Here is a 27,897-nt window from a genome sequence, read left to right on the forward strand (position 1 = left end):
ATGCATATATTTGAACCGATCCTTAAGAAAACTGAACCATTTAATAATTTTAGAATGGATTTTTTTAAAAACTTTTAAGTGAAGTACCAAGGTTTAGATAGACTGATAGTTATGACCTCAGAAGACCGAAATGTAAAATCTGATAGTCTATCTGAGACCTGACAAATAACATATTAGGTTTGAATAAAGTTTTTGATAGAATTTATGTAAATTTAATCAGGTAATACTGTCGTGATATATTTGTACATGTGAGGGTACATATTAGGAAGTGATGATGGCGATTAATAGAAAAACAGCATTTGTTACAAAGAAATGTACAGTATATGTCTATTCATATAAAATCATAAATATTCTTGAAAAATAAATTTGCTCTTCGCATTTCAGATTTTCATTTAACAAAATAATTATAGAAGTCTTCACATGTAAGATCTGATTTTCTAAATTACATTTGTTTGCTTGTTTGTTTTGATATCCAGTTCCTTACGTACTGTCAGTTGGTGTATTACGATGTGACGAAAAAAAATTTCTTGCGAAACTTGCGTGAGAAGCCAGCACTTAATATTAAATGCATTCCATCACTTTAAAACAATCCTAGTATCCTAGTCATTTAATTGGGCGATATGAAGAAATCTCCTTTGTTGTGAAAGTAACCTCATTTCAGCAAGCTCTTCAAATTACATGAAGTTAATCCGGTTTCTTAAAAATTTGTATTTTGGATTAACCGGGAGAGTTCAGGCTGGACAATGTGAAAGGCTCCAGTGGAACCGACGTCACTCGAACACACGAATTGTCTCTCAGTGCAGTGTTATAGTTTAATGTTATCCTATTTTTCAAGTTCGATTTAGGATTGGTTTTGGCGGTGATAGTGTAGGAAACATAGGAAAAATGCACAAAAGTAGAGCTTATTGACCGAGGAGAAAGAAGACCTTTTAAAACATCTTTATGTATACATATACGCTATAAACGCATGATATTTGCCCAATCTTACTGTTTCCACTGACGAGTTTATAGATATAAGGAAGACGGAAACGGATTCGCGTCATTCTGATATGACTGAAGTGCTATGAATCTCACCTTACCGGAACGTGCTTTGCTGGTCAAGCGTTACTGTCAACAACACGGTAACGCTAGTGCTGGGCTTCGAAAATTCCGGCGTTTAAAGGGTAGGAGAAAAAGTCCAATGACAATAATAAATCTTAGAAAAATGATTTTACGATTTGAAAATAGCGAATCTTTAGCAGTGAGGCTAGGGCGAGGACGCAAACGGATTATTTCTCAACATGTTGACGAAGTTGCAACTACCGTCGTGGAACACGGAATGAATAACTCACAAGGATCCAGCAGTGCTCGAGCAATATCAAGGCAACTGGACATGCCATACTCAACTGCGTAGAAAATCCCTCGTCAATTGCTGAGGTTTTTCCCTTACAAGATCTCTCATACTCAAGCTTTGCTTCATGGTGATGAGGAAACTCGACTGCGGTTTGCTCTGACATTGTTAGCTGGAATGAAGGTGGATGATGCATGGCCTTGGAAGATCTTGTGCAGTGACGAGGAACATTTTTATCTGAGGACTAACGTTAATTCACACAATTGCCGCATTTGGATTTCGAATAATCCTCATGTGTTCCATCAGACCCCTTTACACTCCAAAAGTCGCAGTGTAGTGTGGTTTCACTGCATCGTTTATTATCGGTCCGTATTTTTTCGAATAACTTCGTCCGACCAGACCAGTGACTTGTACTCTGCTGTTAGGTATCGAGAGACGCTGCGCAACTGTGTTGTTCCGCAACTGCAGATGTTGATCTACAGCATCTGCAGATGCCTTAACTACCATATTCACGCAGGATGCAGGATGTAAATGCTCGTTATTTAGCGATTTCCAAACAGTTGTTTTATGAATTCCAAAGCATGCAGCTATTTATCGAGTACTGTTCCAAAGGGGCGATGTACTCGAAGTATGTTATCTTGAACTTGGTGATTAATATCACCTTTCAGATACAATACTAAATAGCCTAGTTTCCTTGGATCGGTGTACCTCAATAACAGGTTGTCGAAGAGGCAAAATAATTGCTGGAATTACAGACACATACTTGGTTCGCTGAACTTTAATAGTACCCTCGCCTATTCAATCAGCTGTGACCAAGGCAGGACGTATACTCATACCATATGACTCATTCTTGTGTTTATAATTTGTAACCAGTCTTTTCGCATTCTCTCTGAATGATGCTCATATTAGTGATCGAAATACATAGGAGCTGATATTACATTCTAATTTCCCTTATACATGTTAACTGTTTTATAAAATACTGCTATGTCTCTCACACGTTTCTATAAAATGCCTGCCGTAGATATTCAACAGCAGCTCTCGCATTGCTATTACGTATAATTACTATGAATGCCAGCCAACTCCTTGTCCGAAATTAGCTAATATATTTTCAGCGATATCAAAGTTAAACATAAATAGTCAAACAACATACAAGGCTGCCAGTACTGATCCTCTTCAATTCTCTGCGCATAGTTCGGTGGGATATGGGTTGGGAAAAGCCCTCATTAAATGCTTCGGTCAATTGCTGTACACGGGAAGTTCTTTTTGTCCATACATGTCTTCTGAGATGACGGTAATCCGGCAATCTCGTTCCCTGACAGACTGTTTTAGGATCCCAGTTATGCCTCTTAGACAAGCAATGTTGGTTATTTTTCCACCGATTAAACATCCGAGATATCTCACCTTTTGAGAGACTAGTCAACTTTGCTGTTTTCAAAAGCGTGGCTCCAGCCAGACAGGCACCTACAATAAGCCCTTTATCGAACTCCGAAAGATTGTTTTTCTCATTGTGATTAACACTATTGACGATTACCGACCAGCAGCAACATTCGTAAATAATTGCCTAGAACATGTGATGATGCACTTGGCCAAGTATTTTGCATATACGCTGCGTAGGTTTACGTATATTTGCATAAAGGTTTCTAATTCAGTGGCTGGTATGTGTAGAACGAAAAGAGTCTTTCCTTTACAGAGAATCCAAAACAGTCGGTAGGTTATTATAGAACTTCTCACGTTTTTCGTCAGGCCTATCTGTGCAAGGTACATAAAGCATCACGATTGGCACATGGGTAGGATGAGCCTTAAAAATTAAAAAAAAAAAAAACTATCTTCTTAACTATCTGTTGGCTTGTAACCAAGAAGGGATCATGCCTTTCCTCATTACCACGAGTTTTGAATCTTTGCGTCAATAAACAGATAGCTCACCATCTAGCCTTCTGAAATGACCTTCTCCATTCGATCTGGTTTCTGTATTTTAATTCCCAGGATGTTAATTCTGTATCTCTCTCTAGAGACAGTGTTAAGAGAACCCATCCAAATTCCCAGATGTTCTATATGCAAAGTTCACCTCTGAGGTTAATTCCGAGTCTTCTGTATCCTTCACTGGCCTGTATTGAAAACTGTAATATACTCCTAAATATATTGTGATATACAAATACCGGCAACTGAATTAGAAACCTTTATACAGATATTCAGTCTGCCAGGAACGAGATCGCCGTCGTCGGAGAGGACATGTACTGACAAACAGAACTTCCTGTGTGCAGCAGTTGTCCAAAGCATTTAATGAAAGCTGTTCCCAACCCATATCTCGCCGAACTATGCGCAAGTAATTGAAGAGAATCGATATTGGCAGTCGTGTGTCTAAACTTCAACGCGGTATTAAATAAAAGTTTCGAATTCAGTGGCCGGTATCTGTATTTTTAAACTAAGACAGCGAGCAGAAAATCGGAACCATTTCGCAGTTCATCTTGCTGTCTGTCCCACTTTTAAAATGCCATTACTATAGAGCTGTATCTCGCTTTTGCCGCTGAAATATAATTGAGACAAAGCAATTAAAAATGCCTAAAATCATTATCAATGTTAATATCAGTTTGATATTATAAAAATGTAATACTGTACAGTTTTAGAAGAAAAAAAAAGCCACGGTGGTTAGCAGAGTTGTTAGCATATCTGCTTTCCAAATAACAAGCTGCTGGTTGAAATCCTGCTGTGTTCGTGGATGTTCATGATTATCTTTATGTGGGAGTTCATCGCCTAGTGTGAGACCACCGCTTCGCTTATTGGAGACTTGAGGTGGCTTCAAAAAGTTCCATGTTTGGTACTGGGGGAGGGTTTCTGGATTATATAAAATACAAAAATGTATAGAAATAATAAAAATAGAGGGGGAAAACGCAATTTCACCTGCACTAATGTATGCACTATATACGCTCTATTGTGGATGGAAGTCACATTTAAAGAATAAAAAAAAAAAATTTAAAAGTGAAAGAATAACACCATTGTGTTATCTAGCGTTGTGCCATCTGCAACTATTTACTAAAATTTACTGGTTGGTGCTCCTACTTATACATAAAGTTAAAAAAAATACGAGGGGTGGGATGAAAGTAATGTCTCCTGTATTTTTTGCCCAGATAATATGATTTATTTAACAATGCTTTTACACGGATTAACCTTCCATCTCTTTGCGAGCATTCTGTCATTTTCTGTTCGTTACGCAGAATGGCGTCCTGGAAGTATATCTATCAGAGGGCCAAGAAGACGGTAGTCAGAAGGTGCCAGATCTGATCTGTGGGGAAGGTCAGTTTAGTCAAATGTTGCATATGCATCTCTTATGCGTAAACCGGCTTGAGTTCGGGCGTTGTCATACAGGAGGACCTTATTCATTTTTCAAGTGAGCATAACTCTGCAGATACGTTTTTTCAATTTCTGGATTTCGAATAGGAGCTGAAACGACAAGAAACTAAAATAAGCTGTTCGTGAAGAGCTCTGACGTCGGAATAAATACTTTCATGAGGTCGGCATGCAGGGCTCACTTGGCGATGGTAAAAATGTTTTGAGAATGAGGAGACATTATCTTGATTGGATAGTCTCGAAAGATGGAGGATTAATCCATGTAAAAGCTAATATTAAATTTTAAAAAATCAGCTAACGCCTCTTATTCCCTTATAGGAAGTAGGCGAGACCTGTAAATCCTATCTAGCTTTTGGAGACTGAGTGGGCGGTTCAATCTCCACTGGAAGCCAATCAGAGATAGCCGGCCCATGTCTATCACTAATTATAGGCTGCACCGATGAAGAGACGAGCAAACAGGTGCTGCCATCTCTTAGCACCTTGGCAGGATATGTTACTCTCTGAAATAATGTGGGTTATACGTTCGGTTTTCTTGAGTTTGCGGGACGAAAAACCCGAGTTTTCGGGAGAAAAAAACCCGAGTTTTCGGGAGAAAAAAACCCGCTTGCTCTTGCCAGAAATCGACTAATTCGGGAACTGGTCGAAAATTAGGTTTAGAAAAAGTCCTACGACCGGCGACTAGACTTAAGTCTACCCAGCGCCGGCTCTACCGACGGTACAAGACGTGCATTTGCATGGGGCAACGATATTTTGGGGGGCGGCAAAATTGGCATAAACAATAGAAAAACAAGGGAGAGAGGGGCGGCAAAATGCCTAGGGGTAGTCCTGAGTGTACCTTCTGGCGACCTAGCACACAGGATGCAAGGCTCATTTCCACTAAGCTACACGGGCCTTTTATTAAATAGATTATATTATATTTTTTGAGAAAAAAATTGAGTTTTTATTTATTTATTTATTTTTATACTGTCCTCTTAACAACGAAGAAACTGGCAGAAGGGAAGCCAAGGGCATGGAAGAGATTAGCACTGTAAACGAGCAAGAGCTGTCGGATTTGTTTGTTTTATACAAACTTGTGATATCTTTAGATTGCCTTGTTTTTTCATAAATTATGGCTTTTGCTTAGTCTTAATTACAGTTGTATTTTTTAAGAAATGGATTCAATACTACAGGCAGGTTCTCTACAAAATAAGTACATATTTTTAGGCGATAGATTATTTTCGTTTATTCAATAAGGGGATGTGGCCCCATGTGAGACCACATCCCCTTATTGGAAGCCTGAACTAGTTTGAAAAAATTATAGTTTAGTCTCTAGAGCAGAGTTTCCGGAATATCTTTCCATTAGCCTGCTATGCTAATGTGAAATAGATTTACATCTTTCGTGAATGGAATTAACACACACACTTATACTGCATGGAAAGAAGTCAACGGACATCCCCATGGGCAAGGTGCATTATGCCGTACGAGTCACCTGTTTGTAGCCGGTATAAATTGGAATAATATGATGCTTGAATGAAAGAGGCGTTGTAATAGGATGCAATGTTACAGGCCTATCTGTTCGGAAAATTGTTGACAAATTGGCTATCCGAGGCAGTCCTTCCATGGAAACCCGTGTTGTGAGGCTCGGCTCCGAATTTTTTTTTGTGCAGATTCGTGTTCCAGTGAACCAACATGCAACGTCGTCTTCGGCGGTGCAAAGAGCTTGTAGAGTGGAACGTGTAAGCTTGGAAAGTAGTGTTATAGAGCGACGAATCATGCATTACAGCCTCTACCGAGCAGATGGATGGGTATGGGGGTGTGGCGGATGGCTGGCGAACGTGTCTTACCAGAGTGCATAATCCCAACTATGAAATTTGGAGATGGCAGTGTGATGGTATGGCTCTGTTTTTCCTGGTTTGGCCTCGGGTTTTTGTTTGTGGTGATACAAACATTTAACCCTCTACAGGTATATGAAGATTTTGGACAATGCAATGCTTCCTACATTTTGGCGTTTCTACGAAACTGATCTTTGTCTCTTTCAGCAAAACAGTGCATCATGCCATAAGGCTGCTACTGTAACTGCGTGATTTGTGGACATGAATGTCGCCAGTCAAGTTTGAATTATTGAACATCTATGAGATGAACTGGAGCGTCGGATGAGGTCAAAGGTCGTCCGCCTCATAATAGTCAGGAACCTCATTACATGCTTACAGGAAGAATGGTGCAATTTTTTTTTCCATTGATCTCTATCGGACGCTTGGAAAGTATGCCCCGTAGGATTGCTGCAGTTATCGCAGCTAAACGAGGTCCTACATCTTATTAAGGTGGGCGCCATGACTGTTTGTTCCTCACACTATGGTGCCCGTTGTCTTCTTTCCAAGTAGTGTGCACTATATATACTGTATATATAATTTTAATATTTTCTTCACAATTACTTTTATACATTTGGCATCAGCACTGATTACTATACATTTTTTTCTGTATGGTTATTTTAAAATTGTATTAATGATTTATGTATCTCACGACATCACTGATTGTCTACACCTGTAATGGATATGTTCGTATGCTTACACATGCAGGTATACGCAAACAAGCATACCTGTTTGTGTGTCACAGGATCAGAGATCAAAGTTAAGTGGTAAATCTACCCAGCCTCCAGTTTAAAAGTGCTTAAAGGTTAAATATTAAAAACAACTAGATCTCACAAAGGAAATAGGCTCTAGTTTGATACCGTGTGGGAGTTTTGTCTTCTAAACTTATGTTCAATGTAAGAATTCAAAAGCAGCATTGGATGATCTGAATTGAAAACAATATTGAAGGAAGAGCAAAAAATATGTTCATCCTTGATTAATTCATCCACACCCATCTTATTGTAGTCATACCTGTAAACGTCTTGCTGCAGTTAGTATGGAACTTCTGAGGACAAACCCACAAGAAAATTTTCATGGCTATCTGGTTTATTGTATGAGTTCCAGAGAGAATAATACATTATAGTTTGCAAATGATCTATCGAGAATGAGCAAAATATGAGCAAAAGAAATCGAGAATCTTCCGATTCCTTTTACTCATTTTCTGATTCAGAATTTCATGTTATTATTTAGATTATCATTAATCATCCGTTCCTGTGGGAATTGCTTATGAAGGGTAGACATCCTTCTGTCTTTATGCTTGGTTACTTGGATATTTAAAGTTCTGAAATTACGAGCAGCTTTAATTTTAAAATGTTTACCATTAAAGTGGAATGAAATAGCCAAGCTGAAATATATATTGCGAAACCTACGTTATAGGCTAGAGCAGGGGTTCCCAACCGTTTTGTTTCCTAGAGCACATTCTAAAATACCGGTAGGGCGACGGGCACTATCTATTTTTTCAAGCAAATTTTTTGAATTCATTTGTTAAATGAATACATACGAAGTTTACATTATAATCAAATGTTTTATTACTTAAAAGTTTACATTATATAAAAATTTAAATATATATATATATGTAAGTTAGTATGATCTTTGGCATTGCTTTTCATTGGCCAATGCTTCATAATTAGGAGAATATGATGATATTCCAGTTCTTAAATTGGAATGAACAACTTCGAATGCGCGTCTACTTTACATTGTATGCGTTTAATACTCGTCATGTGTCATTAACGCATGCGTCATATAACATGCCATGAATTGTTGCGTGATTATTTCAAACTATACGGCACACGGTTGAACAGCGGCGAGCACACACAAATTGGTCGACGGGCGCCATGGTGCCCGCGGGCATAGGGTTGGGAACCCCTGCGCTAGAGGATCAAGTGTTAAGGAAGTACTCAAGGGTCTCACAGAAACTTGCTGCTACAGGGTGAAGGGCTTCTTCTTCTTTACAGTTTTTTCTTCAAAATTCAAGTGACATTTTGAGCTATTTTGCACAATTTTCGATTATTCTGTTGAAACTTCAAGTCCCTGTCCATCATAACCCACATCATCTTTACTTCGACAGACAGTGACGGCTCTTGGCTTGAAATCGTGGGGGTACTGCCACTTTCGAAATATACATACACACTGTAAGTACAGTGTATACGTGTTTGGATAAAATATCAAAATTATGGTAAAAATTAAAAAAAATAAACATGAAAAAAATTGTTTATTTTCGATAAAATTATACAGTTACTTAAAAATAAAATATATTCTTCTTGTTTTGTTTCATGAAAAAATATTGTTTATTATCGATAAAATTATACAGTTTAGTATAATTCAAAATTACTTTAAAATATAATCCATTCCTTTAATTGTAATGTCCAAATATTTAAAGAGACGGAGTAAACACGATAAGCACTACGAACACTATACTACTGGCTCAAACTGCACATAAACGACTGGAACTGCGCGACGGACAGTGCCGCATTACGCTAATAGCTCGCATCTCACTTTGACGTGCATATGCTTGCGCGTGTAGCAATATGATACTGTGGTAAACACAGTGCTGCTAGCGTCCTTCGTCCTCCTAAGTGCTGGAAGATGGATTTTTATTATTTTTAATACAAAATAAGAGAATTGAATAGAATTGTTGATGATAAAATTAAATATTACAAGCAAATATAAATGAATTAATAAATATATTTATATATCGAGAAAAATTGGGGTACTGCAGTTCCGCAGTGCCTATGCACGAGCTTCCCCTGCTCTCCGATATCAGTCTCTTTTGAGCCATTTCCTTCACTGTTGAAATACAGACCTTTTTCATCCCCAAGTGCATAACTTCACTTTGCCACATTAAACTTGCAACCATTATCTTTTGTCCATACTATCGGTCTGTTTAAAACAGGGGTCGGCAAACTTTTAAGACCATCGATCCCTTCATGTTAAATAAATGAATAAATGTTATCAATAATAATAAATTTCTCAATTTAAAAATAATAATTCCTACACCATTTTCATTCTTTCATCGATAAATGATGGTATAAATCCAAATATTAAACATTCTTGCGAATACTGTCGACACGTCTTCTTACTATCAGGGGCCGCCATTATGGGCACTATAATTTGAAAAAAAGTACACAGTAAATTCAAAGTTATCAGATCACTGAACACCACTCTGATAGCTATGGGCGAAAAATGCGCAGTAGCCCTGATTGTTCTCTGTTTTATGTCTTCATCGGGGAGAGCGTGCGCTTCTCCCTCGTTGGCCAGCCGATGAGCTAGTTGACTTTGCATGTTTACCAAGTGTTACTCAAAATAGTTTTAGGTGTTTATTGACCCCTAGACATTTATCGACCCCTTGGATAGCCACATCGACCCCAGGAGTCGATATCTACCACTTTGCCGACCCCTGGTTTAAAATCATCCCGTAGATATCTATATCACCTTTATTAACTTTGCCCTTCCATGTTATGCGTTATCTTCAAAAATATCTGGGTATTCCCTTCAAATTATTATCTAATATAATTAATGTACAACTTAAATAGCAGCGGCTTAATGCCCTATGGCAAACTGAACACCTGCCTTCACTTAAAGTCTGTGATGACCCCATATAATTGCTCTTTGATGTTTGTCCATCAATCAACTCTCTAATCCAAATCACCAGCTTCATTTCGTTTGCTTCAGTTCACCTATTAGAATTCCGTTTGATATTCTGTCAAATGCTTTTGCAAAGTCCATCAGTAGCATAGTATAGATATTTCCTCTTGTCCACATGAGTTATCATTTTACTGTACAACGTGAGTAAGTTAAGACAGGATGTCTTCTTCACAAAGCCCGTCGAGTATCATATCCATCCATGCACTCATTCCTGAGTTCTGCCTCTAACTTTTCTGTCTTAACTATCTCTTTTGAGATACTGATTGTTCTATAATGTACAGTCTCTGTCTTGGAATATCCTTTTTGTAATTGGAATTATTTTGCTCTCTTTTCCCTGAGACTTTGCCAGAGCCGAGACTTAAATAGCCTGATCAGAAGCAGTATCAATTCTCTTGCATCTTTTCATTCTATCCAATCCCATGGCAGTATTCACATTGAGATTTTGTAGTATCGTAAGCACTGCCAATTTATCTACCAGGTATTCCAGGAGAATGCTCGTAAAATTCCTTTCCGTTAAACTGTGTGGTGAAATAAAAAGTACTACTAATTGCTAAATCCACTTAATTTCTTATTACAATATTTCTCAATTAGGAAGAAATGTTTAGACTGGTGAGAATAGCAAGCCATATATAAAAATCTCCATATATTAATTCTTACTGCTAGCGGACGTTAGGATATTATTCGGTTCTTTCACACTGCCTACTCTCACTGTACGTCAAACAAAATACAGGTATTCGTACCTGTATTTACCTCGTATAACGCGGTACTTATACAACGTGGTTTCGATAAAAATACGGTCTACAAATTGTAAACAAAATCATAAGGTTGTTACTACAAATTGTAGTAACCCCTTTATCTTTTCATATATTTTTCACCGTGCGACTTAAAAATCAAAGTTTACCTTCGTTAAATTTGCGTCTGCCCGTATCGGGCTTGTAGTTATAAGTAGCAAATTTATATTAGGGGAAATACCCTTTAGCACGCATACATCAATTGTTTATCGTATAAAGTGTTTATTGTTGAAAGTTGTCTTCGTTTTCTGTCAGGAAAGCGCATTAAAAATCATAACTATGTTAATCTCAAGCTCCGCAATTTATTTTCTGGTAAGTTACATACAATATGTAAAGCTTTTTTATGTAAAAATTTTATTTTTTTAGTAATGGCCACTTAGAGGGCTTTTGCGATATGGTTGAATACGAAATTAGTGAATTAATTGATGGCGAAACAGATTTAAATGAGGAGGAACTGGTACAATTAATAGATGACGTCGAACCAAGTGGCGGGGAAAGTTCTGCCGAAGATTCTGATTGTGATGAATCCGTTAAAGAATTCAGTTTAAAGAAATTAGCAAAAGGATTGGACTCGGCAAGAAAGTTAGGAAGCTATTTTTCGGATAATGATTCCTCAATGGAGCGCTCCGGAAAATTCACGAGACAATTGGATATTTGTTTAGCTCCATATTATGAACTTAATAAAAAAAAAACTGCAGCATAGTGATAAGTAAGGTCTCATTACTGACTTCTTGATAACTAAACCAGCCGAAGTAGGCAATGAGAATTATACAAACGATGTCCAAGAGATTTCAAGTGATGACGACGTCCGACCACTCGTAAATAAAGAACATCTACGAAATGTTCGTTTTGAAGACGGTGATGACGATTAAATTATGCACTTTATTTTATTTTGCCTAAAACATTTATGCATTATGGGCAATGAAGTTTACGTACAATTTGTATTTTTATAAGTTTATACTATGTATTTTGTTTCATAGTTTGTATGTTTTCTTAAATTACATGAATTACCTGAATTAAATAAAACTATTTTTCGTTGGATATGTCATTGTTGTTTATATAATTAAAATAAAAACGATTTCGGAACATAACCCTACTTTCTCGCATAACGCAATTTATGTAACGGCATTTCTGTGGAACCTAACATCTGCGTTATACGAGGGTTACCTGTAATGTTATAATAGAATTTCCCATTCACAAGACTGATCCCTACCTTTCACATGTGGTATACGTAATTCATGGACGAAGCCGGGAGGCTAGCTTTTCTGATATTTTGTCTCAAACACGAGTTACTTCTCAAAAGTACAAAACGAATACCTCAATCTTCGAGAGACAAATCTCACGAGGCAAGGATTTCAATCGGAGGGGGGGGGGGGGTTAAACTTTTTCGCTGCGCCCACTGTGAAAAGGAATGTTAACTATTTTCACATGGTATGGCTAAGGAGACCAAAATTTCTTCTAGGAAACGTTCATTTTCAAATCGATAGTGGTTCGAACGAAATCTCGGAAAATATTAAGAAATATATCGGTAACAAAGGATGAAGATTTCAGTATCCAGAAAGTACTATCAGCAATCAGTGGAGATGCATCTTGAATAGATTAATTTCTGGAGAGGCGAAAATACTTTATTATATTGATTGAAGAAAAAAAAATAGGAAAGAAAATGCAAATGAATGAAGAGGGTAAGAGAATTACAAAATATGTAGTCTTTTGTGTAATTTTTATAAGTATGAAGATCTTTCCAAAATATAGATGTGGTATTTCTTATTTATTATATATATTTTTTAATGTGCACTTGGTACAGGCAAACCTAGGCATGTGTGTTCGTGTGGTGAGCCATTAGATGTATAGTATGTGTGTAGCTAACTTTCGTTGAACGGGAGGCGATATGACTTGCAACATAATCAGTTTTTTTTTTCTTTCTGTTCTTGGCCTGCTTTTCTCCCCTTTTTACTCAACTTTACTTCGCGAAAAGCAGATATTGAGAAGAGACGTGTAGTCCTACCTTAACTCATTCATGCTGGATAGAAACGTATTCATTATTTTTATTATACATTTAAAAATATTTATCAGCTTTCTTTTGTCTGCTTTTTGTAAAGCTATAAGCTTATCAACAATCAATTGCGTGTATCTTCACATCAGTTTGTTTTGGGGAGATAAAAACCCGAATTTCCAGGAAGGAAACCCCTTCCAGGAGACTGGCTAAACTCGCCTTCATTTGTAAAGCCCGTTTCGTTGACGGAATTGGAACTCGAGAATTTTTTCAAGTAAAATGCACATGACGTTTTTGCTACAAAAGCACCTTTGTCTATTAGATGGAACAACTTCCAGAGTTGTTATCATGACTTCATTTTAAGTTATGATAACCGGAGATATTCAAGTTGTTATTTTCTTTCTCTTTCGCACCTTAAGTGGATTCGAAAAAAAAAATATTTATTACAAAATGCAGTAAATAAATACTCAATACTCTTGTATTGTTTAAAAAAAAAAGTTTCTTTGAATAGACCGATTTAAACATGTCTAAGAGCTCACATAATCCAAATACCGGCAAGTAGATACACTACATTACACATTCATAAAATAAAAAAATAAATTCTGATAACTATAAGTGGATTTCTCTCAAGTTTTATTTTCTTAATCGCTTCTGGATAGTGTAATTCGTATTGTTTTTAGTAAGCGCTTGCTTTGCCAAGAAGCTTCCCCCTTCCCCCTCATACAATCCTTATTGTCGGCAGTATATTTATAACGCACGCTTGCAGTTCTGGTTTTCACCAGTTGTCTGCTCACTTGCCACCTACTTAGGTCAACTTCCACTTGTGCGTGTGGCATTCTGCAGACGTCATACACATAAACAAATAAAGACGATCTTAGAACTGCTTGCAGTTTGAATACGTAGGTAATGAACTTTTAAAACAAACACGAAGAGAGGCTTCTCGGAAAGCAGATTAGATTATCTCGTTATATGAAAGTTGTTGAGTGGTCACGTGCGATTATGTTTATAATAAACATGCGGAACTTATAAAAATTATAAAATATTTAAAAGCAAAATAAAAGGTGTGATTGATATTTTCCCTTTTGTGATCAGAAAGTTTTAAGCAGTTGATATCTCCATACATTTATGAAAATAACAAAATCGTAAATTTGGCTAATTTGCTTACATGTAAAAGCAAATAAATAAACAAGCATTATTTAAACAACCTGAACTTTGAGGTCAAAGTACACACATTTTTGCTGATGTGCCAGAGTTTTAATATATACTGTATATGGTTTAACAAACTCATATTTATTCATGGTGTGAATTCAGTCTACACTTTATGGAATATTTATATATAAATCTACACTCACATTAGCAACAGTTCTTATGAAAGCATCTTCTGTTTCCATAAGTAATACAGTAGAGGAAGAGTATAAAATTTCCTTGTATATTACAGATTTGGAAATACAGTGCCGTTACTCTGTCTGGTATTTTTCAAATCACCGTGACTCCCACGGGCCTCCTGGTCTCCGGACGTGTCGACCGTACAAACTGTTTCCATGACAAGGTTAAGCCTAAGGCACTTAACACAGCGTCGACTCAGTTGGTCTTCGTTTTCGAACTGCTCAGGTTGTAAATGACCTTCCCTCTCAGTGCTGAAGATGAGACATTCCTACAAAGGAGATCGGGATTAAAGTAAATGAAAGTAACAGGAAAAACGTTATCCTGATAGGGAAGCTATAGTGTGTTTTTCTGTTGGTCAATGAAAAATACTACTCTCGAAAGTATCTGCGGAAGTTTAATGAAAATCAAGATCTAATTATAATGATAGTTAACATAAATATTGCGCAACTCTGAACTCTTTTAAAACCTCTGGGTCAAGTTGCGTCAACCGAATGCCTGGTAGCCTAGAAAGCTGATATTCGAGGTTAACGGGAATAAGAAAAAAAAAAAGAAAAATAGAGGAAAGTAATGTGACAGTTCACTTCGTATAAGCTTCGTTTCTGTTGCTGCTCTCACCATTTCTCCCCAGCACTTCTGTTTTTGATGCTTCTGTTCTAATTATTTTTCTAGCACAGGTTATCATTAATAGTGCGCAAACATGTCTGAAACAACAACGCTCTTAAGTGCTGGTATGTGTACCTTCTTTTTAATATGATAATTTTATTTATATAAAGTGATTGCGCTGATGCCTTAATTTGCATTCATATGAGAGATTAACGGTGGGCTCCAAATGAATACCACAATGCTTCGTAATGTTTCTGATATGGAGAATTTTTTGTTTAAAGAAAGAATGCTTTGCCAAATTGTGATTTGGGTATTTTTGTGCTGAGTGTCGACCAGCTGACAGTAATGTCTTTAGGATTGAACAAAATTTAAAAATAGAACACACAAATAAACAAACGAAAAAGACGATGAAAATACGCCGAATTTTGCAAAGAAAGTATTCAACCGTATAATCCGGAAGATATTATAAATGAAAATTTATAATTTTATTCTCTTTTTTAATGCATAAATCTGACATGTAATAATCCTTTAAAATGTGGAATATGCTAATATATGATTGGCTAAGCATCATAGTTTTGTATTTAAACTCGTGTTTTGATTGAATTAAAGTTATCTGAAAGATTATCGGAATTTTTTTCTTTTCTATAAAATTAATGCAAACCTTATTTATATTAAATGTAAATCAGCATTTTTTTTTTTTTTTCAAAAAAAGCCTCATATGAAACTTCCATTTACTGTATTACATTAACATAATATTAACAAGGGAATCGAAGTTCCACTCGGTCCTAATAAGAGATTTTATTTTACCCGGACAAGGAAGAATTAAGTAGTACTTGAGTCCTAGTTAACACAAAATCGCTATAAAATATAATCCTCGGAAGATGGATTATCGTTAAACAGTTCTCGCCCTGGAATTATCCTCTCCAACCCCCCCTCCCCGCAAAAAAAAATCATTTTCAACTCTCTCGTAAGCATGCGGTATGCAGAACAATAACAATGTAGATTCGTAACCACGCCTTACATTGAATATTAAGAATATACGTACAAAGCGAGCTTTTTAATTATACGGTTTTCAGTTCATGTGTTTCATTACGTATATCTGCTTACCTCTCTCTACTTACTAAATAAATGTTTTGTCAGTTTTCCGGGAGATACTCTATAAATCACAATATTTAAATATTTTTAGACTTTTTTTTTTTAGTATAAACTGCAGTAAAGAATATTGCATTTATTCCATCTCGTATTCAATGAACGTTAAGTGCTCCATTATATCATTCGTTTCGCCCTTAGACGAAAGTTCTGATAACACCCATGCTTTACATTTCCTTAGCTCTATTATGAAATAAAATTCTTGTACATAATAGTTTCCACAAAACAACTGTAATATTAAAAAAAGAAGGAAAATATTACGACACAGCAATAGTAAGTATTATAAACGAGAGTATGGAATATATTTTTGGTGAGGAGGGGGACCAAAGTTAAAGTTCATCTTGAGCTATAACATCTTGTTCTGAGCTCTTATTATATGCACCTTTTAGCATTTCCAGAGTACCTGTAGCCCCAATGACTAGAATTTTGTGTCAATGAAAGAAATTACTTAATATGTACATTTTATCTTTTATGTGATTCCAAGGAGTGGAACCTAATATTATGAGATTAGAAGTAAGAGGTGGCCAAGAAATTAGTCATTTGCTATCTCTCCATCTATTCAGAATATTGTTGCCTAAATTCTAATTGCACATGAATTATAGATTACATTTTGCTTTCCATGAAATATTGTTGTTGCAAAATGGAAATTTTGCAACAACAAAATTGTTGACATGTCTCGTACTGATAGAATAGGATCAGCTTAGCACAAAACTTTGGGTAGTTGAACAAATAGCTTCAAGCTAAAGCAGCAACGATTTAGTTTGAACAATATTTAGTCTTCAAAATGTTCATTATTTTGTGGAAATTGCGTGTTATTCTCCTCATAATATGCTATACATTTTTCAACAGAAAATTACGACAGAGTTCATGCAGTATTCTTTCGAATGCAAACCCCACAACGAAATGAGTCGTATTCGATAGTGCAATGAGACCTGTGGGAAGTGTGCTGAAGAAAAGTAACATTTCGCATATTAACTGGATGTCGCAATGCATTATACACGTAATTTTATTTGAGAGGTGTATTATTTTCTCAGGATTATTAAGTAAAGGTTTCTACCTAAATTTTACGAATTCAAAAATCTTCTCTTGCATTGCTCTTTTAGCTATTTTGGATCATTGATATTTTCTTTTTAATTCTAGGGATAACATGATAACTTATAATGACACAAAATTAATTAAACTTTAAGACAGTCGGACTTCCATGAGCCCCTCCATCAAGGGACAAATCTCCTGCTCACGCAAACTTATTTGTACTCTGGATGGATCTAGAGCAGTGTTTCTCAACCTATGGTCTGCGGACCACAGGTGGTCCGCGACGATGGGACAGGTGGTTCACAGGCAGATTTAAATTAACCAAATAAATCTATATATTTTAATTATCCAAACAAAACAAATTAAAATTGAATAAGTAAGTAAAAATTATTGAAATAAAATGGATACTTTATTTCAAATTATTGAATTAAATGGATAAAACAAACAGCGGCAGAATATTCGTTCTATGAACATTCTGCCGATATTTTAATTTGTAGCAACACAATGACGAGTAATAAAAGAGGGGTGAAGTGAACAACAATATGATTTTATTGCTTTCCACCTTCCCTTGTTGTTTTGTCAGATTTGAAGTGAACATGTGTTATCCACATGACCACATTGCAACCAGTTGCTTATTGTTTATTGATTTTTATTGTTGAAGGTTTTCCTCCTTCAACCAAGGCTCAATATCTTCAAAAGTGCTAAGCAATACTTGGACAAAGTGGGTTGTGAGTTAACCCCAGTATTTATATATTTTTCGGAAATATCACGAAAAGCAAGCTGATAATTGAGTTGAAATGCTAACTCTCTTCAACGAATTCCAATAATATGTGAAACTGCCATAACAACATTCACTATATATATATTTGTTAGTTTTAACACGTTTACGAATTTTAACACGTTCGGTTGAATGTTATTGCTGCTTTGCAAGAACGAACACACACGCACACTTCTAATTAATAACCATAGTTTTTAGTTAGATACTGTGTTTGCCGGTGCAACATATGGTTTTACGCGTCTATACAGCATAATTTCTGTATGAGGGAAAATGTGATTTGTTCATTAGTGTGGTTTTATTCCAGTTGTTTCTAATTGCACTATTTGTTGTGAAATATATTACACGGAGCGATTGTACTTTATTTACTGATATAATAAAAGTACTTGTTTTTCTTGCCTCTGCAATATAGTGGCTATTGGGGAGCAAGTTACTATTGCCCTGCTCTGAACATGTTTCAGCTTTTTTTTTTTTTTTTTTCATTTGCGAGGTATATGCGAAACTTTTTAATTTCTTTTTTCGAAAAATAAAATCAGTAGTGCGAATTATATTCGAGTAAGTACAGTATTATCTGAAGAAGCATCGAAAATCGTCATGCTGTTTTCTACAACCTATCTTTGCCAGAAAGGATTTTCATCGTTCCTTCAAATAAATACAGAATTCATCTTAGTGTGTGCGCCGATCTTCGACTGAAGTTGACCAATATTGAGCCAGATATCCAACAACTCTGCAAGGCCAAGAAGCTCGTCCATCTCATTAAAAGTAAATAATAAATAATTATATCATATTATTTGTTTTATAAAAATTAAAACTTTGTTCGATGATGATACACTTTTAATCGTTTACTTCCAAGTAAACGATTAAAACGATTAATTATGTTTCCATATATATTCAAAACATGCTTTTAGATTTAATATGTTATAAATCGCACAGTTTTTCCCAAATGTTGGTAATCCCCACATACGTTTTTAAAAAAATTACATAACTTAGTGGTCCATAGAATTGTTTTGGGCATTTCACTGGTCCTTGAGCTTAGATGAGAAACGCTGATTTAGAGTAAGGTGGAAATCTTCCTTGACGTTTAACCGTTGTTTTTGCGCTTCAAGCTTCCAAAAGGAATTTGGTACTGGATAAGTCGTCATCGTAGTTCGAATTTGATTGAAGTACGGGCAACGTTTGCTTTCTGTAAATTTCAATAACCTCTGATAACTAAATCGCAATTCCCTTTTTCATGATAAATAACACTGTTTATAATAAAAATTACGCAACAGACTCAAACGAAATCATATAATAAAAGTTGATTTGGCAACTGTGAAGTCAGCAACTTAATCGATAGTACCTGTTATCTAGTGTTATTTTTTTAATATTTCAGAGACGGTAGTTTTGGAAACTTTTTGAATCCACTTGTCAAATTATAATTTGAAAACATGGTAGTCCTGAAATCGCCTACTGATTTTCATAAATGATTGTTGTCGTTAATTCCTGTGAGAGAGTATGCGTTTTGACATTTTCTTCTATCCTATCCTAATTTACACTCACGCGTAGACCTACACATTTTACCATTTAGGCATTTGGAACCGAAATCCTACGGAATAGGTTGGTTACTCCTTATTCTTGGAGATGTCCTATGTCTATAGAAGGGCGTGTTCAAACCGTGGCCGGTGTGCCTGTTCTGGGGGACAAAAACCTCAAGTTTCCGGGTGAAAAAAAAAAAAAAAAAACCCTACCTTCGTATGAGACCGGCTAACTGCTAACTCACCTTTAGTCGAAAGAGACCAGATGAAGGTTCCTCACGTCTTGGACAGGAATCGAATCCAGGTCTTTCCGACCAATGGGCTTCGTCTATACCGTCTGAGCTAGAGGCTCTTTTCTTCTATAACAAAACTTATTCTATAAGAAATTCTTCATTTCTTCTTATCAAAAATGTTCGTTAATATTATTAATGAGTGGTGATATTCCCCCTCAAAAAAAAAAAATAATAATAATAATCGCAGTTCAGAAATAGATAATGATATCATAGCTTTGCTTGGAGAATGCCAGGCCCCTGCTTGCAAGTTCTCTCTTTAAAGTGGATGACTGGTACATCTTTTCGTAAGTGGAAGGAAGGCGCGCATTTCATGTTTTCTGGCCGATTTGAAAAACTCTTCCTCCGTATTTAATATTATATCCTCTTCATTTGATATAAGCCCAATAAATTTAGGTTCCTCCCCTTATCAATGGGAATCGAAGTTTTTTATCCTGCAGACAAATATCACGATTTAGACAGAGACTAATCGCAGTTTACACATTTCTACCAAGTACTTGACAAATTAATTACGACGCTCATGATTAAATCGTAATGTATAAAAACAGTTTAATCTGTTTTAGAACTTTTCGTAGGCTAGAGTCTTTCGTTTAATTCTATATTCAAAACTGCTGTGATAATTTTTAAAATGAAATTTAAACTTACCAAAAACTAAACTTATCATACATGTATACATTGAATGGGTTAAGAATTAGATAATCAGAAAACCTTGCTTTAAAGGGGGGGGTGGTATAACTTTTTAAGTCTCCAATAAACAGATGGTGGTCTCATACTGGTAAACGCTTTAGGTAAACACTAAAAATTATGTACTGATATTTTTACTTCATAGCATGATAATGTTTTTGCAATAAGAACAAGAAATTAAGTATAGTTAATTCAGCATAAATTTATATTTTCAAGTATATAAAATATAAGTAAACTGTATACAGTAATTTCATTATTCCTAACAATAGACGTAATGAGAAATTCCGATTCTATTAAAAAAAAAAAAAAAAACTGGTTTCGTACTAGGTACACTTGTAAATAAAAAAAAAAAAAATTAAAAAAAATACTGAATATTACACATTTCTAAATGTACGACGTTTAGAAATGTACCCCCCCCCCCACCAAAGTGTGTGTGTGTGATTTTTTTTTAAGCAGAATAACCTATGAATTAGGCAGTTTTGCTCTTGGATAACGAACATAGTTTATTCCATTCGAAAATTCATTCGCCTATGTTTAGTTTCCAGCAAACGTAAGTTACGCAAATTGAATTAAAAAACAAACAAAGAAATAGTTATTGTCTTCAATGAATAAACGCCTCCCCTCCCTCCCCCCCTTCAATCTGTTCTATCTTTATTTTTTGAAAGATCACACCACTCGGATTCAAATACTCAATGTGTGTGGTGGGATGGGAAAGGCACCTACCGCAACGTCAAGCACATTTGCCCCATTAACGGCCAGCAATCATCATTAGTATTCTTCTTTTCTCTTCCATCATCTATGTGGATGATGACGAGGCCGAATGAAATCTTTCCACTTCTGTCTGTCCCGGGAGAGTCCGAACAATTCTGTCCAGTTTGGTGTCTCGTGTTGTGATTTGGTTTTCAGGTCCTTTTATTTTGTCTATCCATCTAATTCTGGGCCGCCCATTGGATCTTTTACTTTCCATCCTTGTATACAGCGCTTTAGTTGGTAATCTTTCTGGTCACATGGCCAAACCATCACAGTCTTCTTTCTTGGATTTTGTCTATTGTTATTTCTTGATTTAGTCGTTTTCTTATGTCTTCATTTCTTAGTCTATCCAGCAGAGATATTCCAAGTAATCTTCTTAGCCAACCGATTTCAGTAGTTAATAATTTTTTCTCTTCAGATTTTTTGAGATTCCAGCATTCACTTTTATAGAGAAGTATTGGGAGGACCATTGTCTCATAGATTCTTTTGTTACTTGTTTGATGTCTCTTGACTCTTCCATATTTTATTTAGTCTTCCAAAAGTTTGCGATGCTTGGCTAATTCGTCTGTTTTATATCTTTTTTGTAATTTCACAGTTGTACTCGATTACTTCTCTGAGGCAGGTGAAGTTTTCTACTGCTCTAGATTCTTGCTGTCAATTTCAGTTTTCAGATTGGTGTTTCTTTTTCCTATTTGCATAAATTTTTGTTTTGTCTATATTTAGGTTTAGTACAAATTTCATACAATCTTCCTTTATTTCATCAGAAATTCGTTGTAGATATTCCGTGCTTGCAAGCAATGCAATGTCGGCTGCAAATTTTAAGTTTGTTATATTGTTCCCATATATTTTGATTCCGGAGTCTTCTTTGTTTAAGGCCTTACTGCTTGCTTCTTCCAGTGTAAGATTGAACAGGTGACAGATTGCATTCCTGTCTTACCTCACTCTGTGTGGAACCAGTTGGTTAAGGTGTCCTCCACTCGTACTGCACTTTCAGATTTCTCGTATAGGTTGTTTATTGTTCACATAGTTTTGTTGGGAATTCCAAATTCTTTCATAGTTTCCAATATTGTTCTCTTCTACGGATTGAATCAAATGTCTGACGAAAGTCTATGAAATTTATATAGAAACTTTGGTTGTACTCTAGCGTCCTTTCTATTAGCTGTCTTAAGGTGAATAATTGATCAATTGCGCTTCGTCCTGGTCTGAAACCTGCTTGTTCTTCTCCTAATGCTAGTCTGTATATGGCTCAATTTGTTTTTGGAGTACTTTCGTAAAAACTTTACTTGGAATACTGAGGAGGCTAATGCCTCCTGTAATTATTGCATTCTGTTTTAACTGATTTGGTCCAATCAATAGGTATTGCTTCATTTTTGTAGATCCTTTCAAATAACGTTTTTAATGGTTCAGAAGTTGTTCCTTTCCTGCTTTTAAAAATTCTGCGTGTATCTAATCAATACCAAGTGCTTTCTTAGTTTTAAGTTTACCTAGGCTGTGTGCTATTGTTTCTTTGGTAACGATATTTGTTTCCTCTTCCATTTCGGTGGCTGGAATAATATCCTGAGAACTGTTTTTATTATATACGTCTGTAAAGTATTCTTTTCATTTGGCCATTCTTTTTGTTTTACTTTCAATTAGTTGTCCCTCTTTGTTTTTGATAATAATCATTTTTATTGCCCGTGTCTTACTAATTTGATCTATTTGTTTATATGATCCATGGAGGTTTTCTTTTGATAGCTTCTCTGTCATTTTGCATTTTTCTTCTAACCAGTTATTCTTGTCTCTTTTAACTAGTTTTCTAATTTCTCTGGTTAATCTAGTATATTCATTTCTATTATAGTTCTGTTTTAATTTCATGCATTTCCTTTGGTCACTTAACCTTTTTACTTCATTCGAGATACAATCCTTTTTACTTTCTCTCTCTGTGTAACCTATTGTATTTTCTGCTGATTTTAATATTATTTCCTTTAATTGGCACCAATGTTCTTCGATCCTTATATTCTGTTTTGGTAGTTCCTTCCGGCTTTTGTTTAGTTCTAGTTGATATTTTCTTAGAATATTATTGTCTTGTAGTTTAGTTACATTCAGTCTTCTTTTGACTCTAAAAGTGCTTTCAGATTTTAACTTTATTCTTAGGTATGCTAGTACTAGCTTATGGTCTGATTCAGTGTCTTCAGTAAAGGATCTGCAATTTAGGATACTTGATTTCCATCTTTGATTTACAATAATATAGTCAATCATATTCTTGGTTTTGTCTGTTCTGGTGATATTCATGTTTTCTCTGGGGTTTTGGTTGTTTATAAAGAGTGTTGGTTATTGTTGGTTATAGTCTATTATTTGAGCAGAAGTTTAGCAGTCTTTCACCACGTTCATTAGTATTACACTATTTCAATTTTGGAAAATGAAGAATATTTCTATGGCTGCGTTTTTTGCATAGCAGTTTCACCCACGTAAATGTAGAAACTGTTGAACTTCTCCATCCCTTTCAGTTGGCAAAATCCCATAAATATATCTGAACATGCCACTGGGTGATGTAAGCCTAAACACTGCAAACTATTCAGGAAATGGAAAGGTGGGTGATTGAAAATGATCACATAGACGGCATTGTACGTCTATTCTCGTTGCTTTCTGTATTACATATATCGGTTATAAGCACTGATGTATAAGCTAAGGAAAGCAATACTGCTTTTACTTTTTGCAGAAACAAGATGGTAGTGGATGATAAGATAATTTTGCTCTGGATGCCAAACAAGGTTCTTTGACGAGCCCCATTCATCAATGGAATAATCAATGTGCCTCTAGTTTTGTTGGGAATTAAATGTTTATTAATTCGTTTCGAATTAAACGCAGAATTTCGTCATTTTGATCCACCAAACTGACGGCAGGTTTCATTAGTCTTGACCAATCATTACCAAGTCAAATGAATATTACATGACCCTACTTGTTCCAAGTAGGACTTCAAGATATTATCTCCACATTACGGTTGCTGTAATTTAGTGCCTGCTTAACATATTATCATCAGAAATGATACTACCAGTACATGACCACAGAAGTTTCAGAATTCTGGTCTGTAATTTAAGAACATCCACGCTATTTGAAGGATATCTGCAATCTTACAAGAGTTAAACGTGAGTTATCCAGTTTCATCCTGCAGTGGCTGGTTTTTCATCGCACAAAACATGCGAATGACGCGCTCAGTTAATAGGCATACGATAGCCTTAATTGCTTCGACCATAATTCCAAACAGTAGTACAATTTATTATTGAACTTTCTATCGACTAGAAGGGTCCTCCATAACCAGAAAACAATTGGCATTGTTGATACAGTTAACTGTATCAATGTTGGTTATTTTCTGACGAATCCTTTCCTAATAAAATTTTTGTGTCGCGTCTTCTATTTCTATACTACTTATGAATTAGCGATCATTGCATATGCTCAGTAATAGGTCGTATGCGATGCGTAGTGTGTATTCTCAGATCGTCGATTCAACTCGGGCCTTTCCAAGATTAAATCCTGAGTGCGCTACTGATCAGAATACCATATATTCGCTTGGCCAGCAGGAGGAGAGAGGAGAAATAAATCGTGTCGATTTCTGGCTTTGAAATTAACGCATTAACAGTTGTAGATATTGTGTGTGTGTGTGTGGGGGGGGGGTGTATAAATGCTTTACACACACGAACGTGAACCATCTTGAAATGTTTAATGGCAATATTGTTGATTGGTCACTGAACTGGTACAGCCATGACTAAAAAGGACGCATAATTTGAGAGCACAAACAAAAAAATACATCATTGACTTCTTTAATCTCATGCTAAAAGTGCTAGTTCTAATGCAGTGTAATAATTTCATTCCAGACTTTAGCAAGGCCACTAATAAGATATTATTTCATATATCGTTAATGGTTACTGCACACAGATATGCAATACTTCAAGAGCACAGAGTTAATGATCTAAATGAAGGTCAAACTAGCTCATGCGAATTTCGTAATTCATACCAGAAAGACCGTTGTCGTTAACATGAACGAACGCTTTCAATGGTAAAATAAGTAGCCAATAAGATTAGCCATTATGAAATAAAATTTTCTTTTATCTCCCAAGGATTCTTTATTTCTTTTCAATTGCTGTAAACGGGTGAAAAGTGTCATCGCTTGAATACCCTCAAGAATTCCTTAATCCTTCCTGAATTCCTGGAAGTATTAAGTATTTTTGAAATAAAATTCTAAGTTTTTAAATGGAAATTTTATTTAATTAATTGAACGTGTTTCATTACTAGTGTAAATTTAAGTGTCATTGATGTTTCATTATTTTTGCAGAAGAGAGACGGCATGAAGTAAGCACATTTATGTACTTCCTTTTTGAATGCTAGTATTAAAACCAAGGATCTTAGTTCCCCCATAGTAACTGTGCAATAAGTCATCTCTTCATCCCCCCCCCCCCCGTTTTTAAAATGTTTTCCTGGATTTAAAAATGCATGATTTATTTTTCTAAGTTTTTAAAATCAATTCGCAGATTAAAAAAATCACTTCGCTGAAAAGTTTACTTTTTTTTTTTTCTTTTGTAAATCTTACCAACGAAAAGCTATTAGCCTAATAGTACATTAGTATCAGTACCGTTGTTGAGCCGAAGATTAGATGATCTGGAAATTCTGCACCGAGACCAAACACAAAGCATTTTTCAAGTCACTTCGAGCCTCCGGTAAGCAAGATAGTGGCCTCATACTGGGCAACGACATTCACCTCCCGCCTCTTTAATATAATCTTCTTGATTCATGATTTTAGGGCATTACGCTTATCAGCTTTAGTAATAGCAATATTTTTATTCTTATATAACTTTTTAAAACGGCTATTTCATTCTGTAGTGTATTACTTTTTAGGTGGTTTAGATTTGTTTAGGATGCTAACTATGTGTAAATGCACATATATTATTGGATGTTGAAGGTGGAAGATTGTAGATTCCCAATTCTATGTTCATCATAATCTTTAGTTTTGGAACTTCTTTAGGTGTAAGTTCACTAAAGTGACTGAGCGTTTTTCGCTTCTTTTGTAAAGCACTGTGATGATAAATTTTTAACCATGTAATCTCATCGCAGTTGCGGTCGAATGTAGTACGTTGGCGCTGTTGTAGGATTTCAAATTTCTTAAAGTGTCTGTTTTAACTTTTGTCGATCCCCCCCCCCCCCCCAACACTTCGGAGATGTGATGTAAGATGGTTCACAGTTCAGGATTTAAAACATTAAATAGTTCTTCATCTAGAGCCATTATAGTGTTGTTTAACTCCGTAAGCTCTATGCGAGTGAGTGAGCAGTGGCGCACCCAGGATTTAATCTTGGGGGGGGGGGGGGAGTTGAACGGATAAAAATATTTTTAATACAATGAATTTGCATTAAAAATATTTTTATCCGTTCAACTAAAATTCGTTAAATTTCATTCATTCAATAAAATTCATTAAGTAATTATAAAAATTTATTTAAAGAATAAAATCCAGTTTTCTTTTCTTTTTACAAAGCTCTTGAATTATTTCAGTCGTGGTTAAATTAATCTCTCTCTCTCTCTCGTGTGTGTGTGTGTGTGTGTGTGTGTGTGTGTGTGTGTGTGTGTGTGTGTGTGTGTGTGTGTGTGTGTGTAGCAAAGCCAGTCCGTTCAATCGTGATTGTGTCATGGTAGATCTTAAATAGGTTTTTAAAAGGCGTAAGTTAGAAAATGGCCTTTCACTGACGCATGTTGTTACAGGAAGTGTTGCAAATATTTTTAATAAGTTATAGATGTTAGGGTATATAATTTTGTCACACTTTGAAACGGCAATTTTGCATAGAGCTATTGCAAACAGTTTTTCAAATTTCTTATACCACAACTTGAATTCGGCGTTCAAAATTGATGGATTTGTATACGGCAAATCACTGGCATAAAATTCACACAATTGACGAAAATCTTTCATTCCACTTGCTGTTGGAGCATTTTTCCATTTGGTAGAGAGGGAAAAAAATTTTTTTCAAAATGCTGCTGTGCCGAGTGAAACGTTCATGAAGTTGAGTCAATATTTGGTCAATAAATGGAATGAAATAGTTCTCCTGAAATACTCTTCTACAGAATCGGCTGGAACATTGGAACTTAATGTTTGTTTTGATGACGTCCTTGGCTTTTTAATGTCAATATTAAAATTATTTGCTTTTATACATGTTTCATCGTAAATATTTTTAAATTAAGAATCTGGTGTTTCACGAACGGTATTTAATTAAGCCACAACATCATCAACAAAATTTAGGGCAATTAAGAGGTCACTGTCAGATTTTTGCATTATTTTAGACAATGGTAAGGTGCACGCAAATATTTTTTGCAAGCTAAATAAAGATATTATAATCTTAAAAGATATTAATATTATAAACAACGAGCACATCCTGTCTTTTAGGGGTATTGAAGAAATTGTGTACCTTTTCAATTATGCCAATGCAATTTCTTATTTGTCACAGATATAGCATTTCCAAGTGCCAAATTCAAACTATGTGATGCACAATGAACATATAAAGCTTGTTGATATTATTATTACATAACATCTCCAGGTAGTCCAAAGACATATCAAGGAAGGGCACCTACTCTACAACTCTTCGTCTTCACCAACGCTGTCTACCGCCGACCACTACCACTAGTATTTTCACAGACAATCACAAACATCTATGCCCACGGCGGGATTCGAACTCGCAGCCTTTTGGCTGTAGAGTCGGCCAACCAGGC

General features: G+C 35.6%; 1 protein-coding gene across 7 annotated transcripts in view; it reads left to right on the top strand.

Annotated features, from left to right (window-relative positions):
* LOC150096631 (b(0,+)-type amino acid transporter 1-like) overlaps positions 1–27,897 on the top strand; it is a 347,057-nt gene that overhangs the window by 56,706 nt on the left and 262,454 nt on the right. The window contains exon 1 of one of the 7 annotated variants that reach the window (XM_090408726.1): positions 14,341–15,104. The exons of the other annotated variants lie outside the window; for them this stretch is intronic. Within the exon in view, the coding sequence (XP_090264852.1) occupies positions 15,074–15,104 (31 nt within the window). The 5' untranslated portion in view covers positions 14,341–15,073. Of the gene's footprint in view, positions 1–14,340; positions 15,105–27,897 lie in introns of those variants that run through there. 7 annotated transcript variants of the gene reach the window in all.

Source organism: Typopeltis vanoorti, chromosome 18 (assembly GCF_054136105.1).
Source record: "Typopeltis vanoorti isolate ZY-2024b chromosome 18, IOZ_Tvanoo_1.0, whole genome shotgun sequence".
NCBI classification, from domain to species: domain Eukaryota; kingdom Metazoa; phylum Arthropoda; class Arachnida; order Uropygi; family Thelyphonidae; genus Typopeltis; species Typopeltis vanoorti.